The sequence below is a fragment of the Periophthalmus magnuspinnatus genome, chromosome 14, assembly GCF_009829125.3.
Source record: "Periophthalmus magnuspinnatus isolate fPerMag1 chromosome 14, fPerMag1.2.pri, whole genome shotgun sequence".
NCBI lineage: Eukaryota > Metazoa > Chordata > Actinopteri > Gobiiformes > Gobiidae > Periophthalmus > Periophthalmus magnuspinnatus.
In genome coordinates, this window is record NC_047139.1 from 1,444,086 (window position 1) to 1,453,531 (window position 9,446).

Here is a 9,446-nt window from a genome sequence, read left to right on the forward strand (position 1 = left end):
CTGTCTCATAGTTGAAGTGAAACTATGATGAAAATTACAGGCCTCTCATCTTTTTAAGGGGGAGAACTTGCACAATTAGTGGCTGAATAAATACTTTCTTGCCCCACTGTATATATTTATATATTTATATGTTTTAGTTTTAGTTTTTCACCATCTGGACAAAAAAATTAGGACAGGTCAAGGTTATAATCTTTATTTAAATATGACATTTATCAAAGACACAGGACTGAAAAAGAATGACGAGTGACACGCTGGGGTCAAAGGTCACAGGGAATTAAAGAGGATTAGGTTTGTCTCTTGGGTAAAGGTTAGCCATTAGCTCTGTTAGCCTGTTATTGCTCGATTTGGCCCCTGGTCAGATTTGGCACCATTTTAATTTATAATTTAACTGTTATAAACGTGTCAGTGGTCACATGTGTGTCTCATCTCAAACATGTGGTTTGTCCGGTTACTATAGCAACTTCAGCGCCAAAGTATCTGGGCATGCTCAGTTTAAAAAATGGGACAAATCGGGCAATGACATAGTCTTTATTTTTGTTAGCCTTTAGCCCGGTTAGGTTTTATCTCTGTTAGCCTTTAGCTTTGTTAGCCTTTAGCTGTGTCTTTACAGTGCGACGCGGCGCAGCCTTCTGCAGATGGCGCTGCGCAGCTCGTGGCTCACCAGGCCGTAAATGAGCGGGTTGACGGTGGGAGGGACGATGATGAAGAGGATGCTGAAGAGTTTCTTGATGTTCGGGGCAAGTGCAGGAAAACGGTACGAGATGACGATGATGACGATTGCCACGTTGTACAGCACGTAGACCACCAGGTGGGAGGAGCAGGTCTGGAGGGCCTTAGACCGGGTCTGAACCGGGTCCGGACCGCCGCGACCCAAGACCGCCATCAGGATCCGAATGTATGAGAATGTTGTAACCAGGAACACACTCGTGCTGACCGCGTATGTCATCACCAGGCCTGAGGGGAGGAGTCACAGAAGAGGACATCAGTGTATAGTATAGTAGTAGTGATAGTAATAGTGGTAGTAGTATTTGTAGTACTTACCATAGTAGTTATTTACAGGCGAGGGCTCACAGGACAGCTGCAGTATTCCTCGGTTACTGCAGTACACGTGTTGGATCAGAGTCCCACAAAACTTGGTCCCAATGTGAAATCCGAACAGAATCCCGATCAAGACCACGGCCAAGAACCAGGACCAGAAACAAAGCCAGAAAACCCGGAGCGGAGTCATGACGGAGTGGTACCGGAGCGGCTCACACACAGCCACGTACCTGAGAACAGACCAGGACCAGGACTGAGACCGGGACTGAGACCAGGACTGAGATCAGGGCTGAGACCAGGACTGAGACCAGGACTGAGACCAGGACTGAGACCAGGGCTGAGCCTAAGACCAAACTTTTAAAAAAGTCTGTTCTGGAGCTGATAAAAACGTGAATAGTCTTCGAGATCGGCGTGACTTTAAAAAGGCTTTACTTTCGATAAAAGACATAGCTGATAAAAACTTGATCTGATGGCACTTAACTTAAAACTGTTATCAAAAATTACTCAGAGATTCATTTTTGAAACATGTAAACACAGAGTCCTGATTTGCTGTGGGTCTGAAGTGACTCCTAAGGACTCTGAAGGACTTTGAAGTGACTCCTAAGGACTATGAAGGACTTTGAAGGACTCTGAAGGACTTTGAAGGACTCTGAAGGACTCTGAAGTACTCTGAAGGACTCTGAAGGACTTTGAAGGACTCTGAAGGACTCTGAAGGACTTTGAAGGACTTCAACCGTGAGGTTCCAGAATGTGATGATGTCTTACTCCCGGATGAGGGAGAGACACTTTTCTCTATTGCTCCTTTGCAGTTGATGTCATCAACATTCCCTGGGGATGTGATGCTAACTGGAGGTACCGCTCTGTCTAAGGCTTTATTGGCTTTAATCTGAATTTTGTTTTAACACAATCTGACAATAAAGAACTGATTTATCTGAACTACAACAGCAGAAACAATCTGTGCTGTTAAAAGAGTCCCTTTCAAATAACATTACTGGCACAAGCTAGCTAGCATTACCATTAGCCAACAATTTTTGAGTTAGTCACTCTCACCTGAACACTCAGGTTGATCACAGGCTCCTCAAAATGTGCTCTTTCAATCACTTGGATTTTTCTTTAGTTTTTAGACAATTTTAAAACTTTTTTGACAGTGTTTGCTAATGTGTGCATTGTGTCACCATGGCAACTGCTACACATTCCACAATAGACATACATGTAGTGTGGTGTCACTGCAAAGTATCAATATAATATTATTATTTACCTGTCGTAGTAGTACATGTAGGTGTATATAGTCTCACCTGTCGTAGGCCATGGCGGCGAGCACGGTCAGCATGGCGACTCCGTACGTGTGCACAGCGATGGCCTGCAGCAGTGCGTGGGCGTGGCTGATGGACCGGTAGCTGATTGGCCCGCCCGCATACAGGAGGAGCATGAGGAGGCGGGGACAGATGGCCGACGCCCCCAACAGGTCGACCAGCGCCAGGTTCACCATCAGCACGAACATCGGCCGCCATAACCGCCGCTCTGTCGCCACGGCGACCAGCACCAGCCCGTTACCCGCCAACACCAACAGGAAGATACACAGCAGCAACAGGAAGAGGAGGGGCCCGTAACCAGGGGCAACCAGGAAACCCTCCAACACAAACACCACCGGGTCCAGAACCACGGACGAGTTAGACATCTGCACCTGAAACAAGACCAGAGACCGGACTGAGACCAGAGACCGGGACTGAGACCAGAGACCAGGACTAAGACCAGAGACCAGGACTGAGACCAGAGACCAGGACTAAGACCAGAGACCAGGACTGAGACCAGAGACCGGGACTGAGACCAGAGACCAGGACTGAGACCAGAGACCGGGACTGAGACAAGAGACCAGGACTAAGACCAGAGACCAGGACTGAGACCAGAGACCGGGACTGAGACCAGAGACCGGGACTGAGACAAGAGACCAGGACTGAGACCAGAGACCAGGACTAAGACCAGAGACCAGGACTGAGACCAGAGACCGGGACTGAGACCAGAGACCGGGACTGAGACCAGAGACCGGGACTGAGACCAGAGACCGGGACTGAGACCAGAGACCGGGACTGAGACCAGAGACCGGGACTGAGACCAGAGACCGGGACTAAGACCAGAGACCAGGACTAAGATCAGAGACCAGGACTGAGACCATAGACCGGGACTAAGACCAGAGACTGGGACTGGGACCAGAGACCGGGACTGAGACCTGAGACCGGGACTGAGACCAGAGACCGGGACTAAGACCAGAGACCAAGACTAGAGACCAGGACTAAGACCGAGACTAAGACCAGAGACCAGGACCAAGACAAGAGACTGGGACTAAGACCAGAGACCAGACCTAAGACGGGGACTAAGATCGAGACTAAGACCAGAGACCTGGACGAAAACCAGAGACAAGGACTAAGACCAGAGACCGGGACTAAGATCAGGGGTGAGACTGAGACAGAGAGCGGGACTAAAATCGGGACTAGGACAAGGACTGAGGCCAGGAATACTATAAGGACAAAGACTGGAACTAAGACCAGACCACATACCAGGTCTGAACCAGGTCTGAACCAGGTCTGAACCAGGTCTGAACCAGGTCTGAACCAGGTCTGAACCAGGTCTGAACCAGGTCTGAACCAGGTCTGAACCAGGTCTGAACCAGGTCTGAACCAGGTCTGAACCAGGTCTGAACCAGGTCTATAAAAATAGGACCAAACCAGACTTCAGTGTTTGAACGGTTCTTTAATGTGAGTCTGACCCAGGGCATCTCCAGAGTTAACCAGCTGACTCCATAACACGACTGTTTTAAGTCCAAAAAACATTTAAAACACAGGATTCAGTGAAATGTTTTAATAACTATAACATTTATAAAGTTTGAGAGACAGATTTAGAAATGGAACAGAAACTATTGTCTCTCGTCTGTAACAACAAGAGAAAAGTGATGGGACTTTTGCTTCCTTTATGGGATCTGAGTCTTTTCGAACGGTTCGTTTCTGTTATAATGACGTTAAATATGTTTTTTTGAGCTCAAACTTCTCCCTGTTCTGATTCTGTTCTGATTCTTGTGTTGGTTCAGCTTGAATCAGTATAAATGCAGACAAATTAGAAATAAAACGGTATGGTTCTTTTAAAAAAATGTTCCAACATGTTAAGGTCCATTCAAAACTTTAACAGCCACATCAAATAAATAACATCTGCAGCTTTTTACCATTTCTCTAAATTGCATTTCAAAAATCAAAGGTAAACTGTCAAACCCAGACTCAGATTTATCCTGCATTTGTGTCCAGTAGATCAGACGACTGTAACGTCCTGATCACTGGACTCTCCAAACGAGCCTTAAGACAAAACAGAACATCCAGAACATCCAGAACATCCAGAACATCCAGAACATCCAGAACATCCAGAACATCCAGAACATCCAGAACACTGCTGCTCGGGTCAGGACTAGAACCAGGAAGTACTTCACACATGTGTCCTGTGGCTCAGGTCTGTGGCTCCTGTGGCTCAGAAGTCTCTCCATGGAGCAGCACCAAAGAACATCTCCCACATGAGGAGGACTAAACCAGGACTGAACCAGGACTAAACCAGGACTAAACCAGGACTAAACCAGGACTAAACCAGGACTAAACCAGGACTAAACCAGGACTAAACCAGGACTAAACATGGGGAATCATAGTTTCAGTTTTCTGCAGCTAAAACCTGAAACAGTCTTCTTGAAGATGTGAGACAGGCCTCTACACTGATGGCTCCAAACAGTTCTGTTAAACGTTCTGTTAAAAGTTTTACTCTGCACTTTTCTCTTTTAATGTTAATTTTCTGATGATTATTTGTGATTATCTATGTTTTGATTTGTTGTCATGTGATGTTAATGTCTTTCTTATTCTGTAAAACACTTTGAACTACCTTGTGGACCACTTGTGCTGTACAAATAAACTTGGCTCGCCTTCAAAAGAGCCGGCTCGTTCATGAGAATCACTGTGATCTCTTTGTGTCTAAGCCCCACAGGCCAAGAGAACACATTCTGTTCATTATGAGAGAGGGATGAGAGGAGGACGAGAGGGGGATGAGAGGGGGACGAGAGGGGGATGAGAGGGGGACGAGAGGGGGAAGAGAGAGGGACGAGAAGGGGATGAGAGAGGGATCTGCCTCAGCTCATCATGTTTCATTTTCTATGTTCTGGTGTCGGTTCTAAAGCAGCGGCTCGTCTCATAAACTCTAGAACGTCACATTCTAAGGCAGAAACATCATAAAGTTCAGACTTTCATTTGACAAAAAGCACAAAAAGACTGTTTTTAGTCCTGGTTTAGTCCTGGTTTAGTCCTGGTTTAGTCCTGGTTTAGTCCTGGTTTAGTCCTGGTCCAGTCCTGGTCCAGTCCTGGTCCAGTATCTTACCTGGGTCAGAGTGAGTCCTCTCTGTGTCTCAGATGGTTCTGTTAAAAACAATTTTGTGAATATGTAAATGAGGAACATGAATATTAAACAAGCTCATGTGGGATAACGTCACCCAGGACTAAACCAGAACTAAACCAGGACTAAACCAGGACTAAACCAGGTCTAAACCAGGACTAAACCAGAACTAAACCAGGACTGAACCAGGACTAAACCAGGACTAAACCAGGACTAAACCAGGACTAAACCAGGACTAAACCAGGACTAGACCAGGTGTGTTCTGGAGTGTTCTGTTGGTGACAGAGGGATTCACAAATATTCTGTACATTTTTGTTGTTTTCTTCACAAACTGACTCTGAACTGAAGTAAAACTCTGACACATATTTATCACAGGTTCTATTCCCAAACTCAGTCTCATTATAAAAATATGAAAACCTCTCTGTTTTTTTTATTCCACAGAGAAGGAAAAGTGAATATTAAAGTGTGCTCTGGACAGATTTGACAGGGCTTTGGTGAAGGAGGACCTGATTGAGAACAGTCTGAGGATTACGTCACAGCAGTGCAGGTAATTCCAATGCTGTGTCTTGTATGTGCACAGTGGGGCAAAAAAGTATTGAACCACCAACTGTGCAAGTTCTCCCCCTTAAAGAGGTGAGAGAGGCCTGGAATTTTCATCATCGGTACATCAGGGGTATTTTTGATGAATTAATTGGTAAATTCCTTGGTACAATAAGTATTTGTTCATCTACAAACAAGCGAGATTTGTGTCTCTCACAGACCTGTAACTTCTTCTTTAAGAGGCTCCTCTGTCCTCCACTCGTTCCCTGTATTAATGGCCCCTGTTTGAACTCGTTATCAGTATAAAAGACACATGTCCACAACCTCAAACAGTCAGACTCCAAACTCCACTATGGACAAGACCAAAGAGCAAAGGAACCACAAACAAAACTGTAGACACCAGGCCCCGAACACTCAGTCTGCAACAGGTAAGAAGGAAATCAACTGTGGGAGCAACTATTAGAAAATGAAAAACATACAATCCAGCCCGACCGCCACGCGGGGCTGTGGGGCATCTAAAGACCTGAGGTACTCGGGATCTTGATCGATCTTGTCCATCCGTGGGGCTTTGCCACCGAGGAGCTTGCCAACCACCTCAGTAACTTCAGCCAGTGTGATGGACGAGTCCGCCTCTGGGTCCCCAGTCTCTGCTTCCTCCTCGGAAGATGTTACGGTGGGATTGAGGAGATCCTCAAAGTGTTCTTTCCACCATCCGCAGCTCTCCGCCTGCATTGTAAACAGTGTTGGTGAAGCACTGCTACCTCCTCCTGAGGCGTCGGACAGTTTGCCAGAATCTCTTTGAGGCCGTCCGATAGTCCTCCTCCATGGCCTCTCCGAACTTCTCCCAACCCCAAGTTTTTGCCTCTGAGAATGTTCGAGCCGTGGCACACTTGTCTTGCCGGTACTCATCAGGTGCCTCAGGAGTTCCACAAGCCAGCAAGGTTCAACAGGACTCCTTCTTCAGCCTGACGGCATCCCTTACTCCCAGTGTCCACCATTGGGTTTGGGGGTTGCCGCCGTGACAAGCACCGCAGACCTTACGACCACAGCTATTAGCAGCCGCATTGACAATAGAGGCGGAGAACATGGCCCACTCGGAGTCCATGTCCCCAACCTCCCCCAAGATCTGGATCCAGTGGATCCACCAGGTGGTGATTGGTTAACAGCCCCTCTTTTCACCCGAGTGTCTAAGACACATGCACTGATGGACACACTTGTGCTCGAACATGGTGTTCATTATGGACAAACTGTGACTAGCACAAAAGTCCAAAAACACCACTCGGGTTCAGATCAGGGAGGCCATTCTTCCTAATCACATCCCTCCAGGTGTCACTGTCTATACCCCTCCCTAGGACTCCAAGAAGGCCGGGTACTCTGCATTGCTGTTCGGCCCGTAGGCTGACACAAGACACCTATCCCTGACCTGAAGGTGCAGGGACGCGACCCTCTAGTTCACCGGGGTGAACTCCAACACATGACGGCTGAGCTGTGGGGCAATGAGCCCACACCAGCTCGCCGCCGCTCCCCGCGGGCAACAACAGAGAAATGGAGAGTCCAGCCCCTATCAAGGAGTTGAGTTTCAGAACCCAAGCTATGCATGGAGGTGATGCCGAATATATCTAGTCGGTAACACTCAACCACCTGCACAAGATCAGGTTCCTTTTCCCCCAGCGAGGTGACATTCCATGTCCCCAGAGCCAGTCTTCCTGTCTGCAGATCCGGTTGTCGAGGCCCCCGCCTTCGAGTGCCACCCAGATCTCTCTGCCCTAGCCCCTTATGGATCCTCCTGGTGGGTCCACAGGAGGACGGCCCCACATTGCTCCTTCTGTGTTTGCATTGACTGCGATAAGTCAGACCTGTTCCCGGTGCATGTTGGACTCCACCAGGGCTGCCCTCTGTCACCAGTTCTGTTCATTGTATAATGGACAGAATTTCTAGGCACTACCAGAGGCTGGAGGGCGTCTGGGGTGGGAATCAGCTCCTCCAAATCTGAGTCCATGGTTCTCGAAAAACGTGGCTTGCCCTCTAGGGTGGGCAAGCCACACTAGAGGGCCTCAAGTGGAGGAGTTCAAGTATCTTGGGGACTTGTTCAAGATTGAGGAAGGAATTGAGCGTGAGATTGACAGGCGGATTGGTGCAGCGTTTGCAGTAATGCAGAAAGAAAATGCATGGATGGAAGACACACAAGACCACTGATAATCTCCCTCGATCTGGGGCTCTACGCAAGATCTCACCCCATAGAGTCAAATTGATCACAAGAACTGTCAGCAAAAATCCCAGAGAATGACCTAGAATCCTAAAGAATGACCTGCAGAGAGCTGGGACCAAAGTAACAAAGGCTACCATCAGTAACTGTCATGATCCCTGCTGATCCTGCCCCTTTATGCACCTCCCCACTCCCTCCTGTTTCCGATCCTGAGATTTTTGGCTCCTCCCGTGCACACCTGGGGCTAATCATCAATCAACCACACCTGGGAAGAAGCCAGGACCTGACACTCAGTGCCAGATCATCCGTGTGTCTTTGTGGTACTTGTTTTTGCGCTCGTTTGGATTTTACTTAGTAGATATTCTTGCTCCTCACCAGATCCTGCTCCCTGGACCTGCTCTGCCCTCCTGTTTCTGACCCTGTCCTGTCCGCCCTGTCTCAGACCCTGCTCCTTACACTCTCACCTTGGACCACTGCACTCTCCCAAATTCACCGTTTGATACCATCATTTTGAACTTCTGTTGTAAATAAACACTGTTAAACTATTCCCCGAGTTCTGTGTTTTTGGTCCCCCTTGCCCGTCGTTACGACAGTAACACACTACGCCGCCAGGGACTCAAATCCTGCCGTGTCAGACGGGTCCCATGCTTAAAACGGGACATGTCCAGGCCCGTCTGAAGTTTGATAGAAGCATTTGGATGATCCAGAAGAGGATTGGGAGAATGTCATATGGTCAAAGTAAAACAAAATATAACTTTTTGGTTAAAACTCAACTTGTAGTATTTGGAGGAGAAAGAATGCTGAGTTATATCCAAAGAACACCAGACCTACTGTGAATCATGAGGGTGGAAACATCATGCTTTGGGGCTGTTTTTCTGCAAAGGGACCAGGACGACTGATCCGTGTAAAGGACAGAATGAACGGGGCCATGTATCATGAGATTTTGAGAGAAAACCTCCTTCCATCAGCAAAGGCATTGAAGATGAAACGTGGCTGGGTCTTTCAGCGTGACAATGATCCCAAACACACCACCCAGGGAACGAGTGGCTTCGTGAGAAGCATTTCAAGGTCCTGGAGGGGCCTAGCCAGTCTCCAGATCTCAACTCCATAGAAAATCTTTGGAGGGAGTTGAAAGTCCATGTTGCCCCAAAACATCACTGCTCTAGAGGAGATCTGCAGGAGGAATGGGCCAAACTACAGCAACAGAGAAAACCTCTGGAGACTCACAGAAAACATTTGACCTGTCATT

At 47.7% G+C, this 9,446-nt stretch overlaps 1 protein-coding gene across 1 annotated transcript; it reads right to left on the reverse strand.

Moving 5' to 3' along the window:
• Positions 1 to 604: 604 nt before the first annotated feature.
• LOC129456798 (olfactory receptor 2A25-like) lies at positions 605 to 7,990 on the reverse strand. The gene is made up of 4 exons (XM_055226678.1): positions 7,937 to 7,990; positions 2,334 to 2,722; positions 1,042 to 1,268; positions 605 to 954 (listed from the first exon to the last, which is right to left on the reverse strand). The coding sequence occupies exons 1-4, from the start codon at positions 7,988 to 7,990 to the stop codon at positions 605 to 607; spliced, it is 1,020 nt and encodes a 339-aa protein (XP_055082653.1).
• Between the last annotated feature and the right edge of the window lie 1,456 nt (positions 7,991 to 9,446).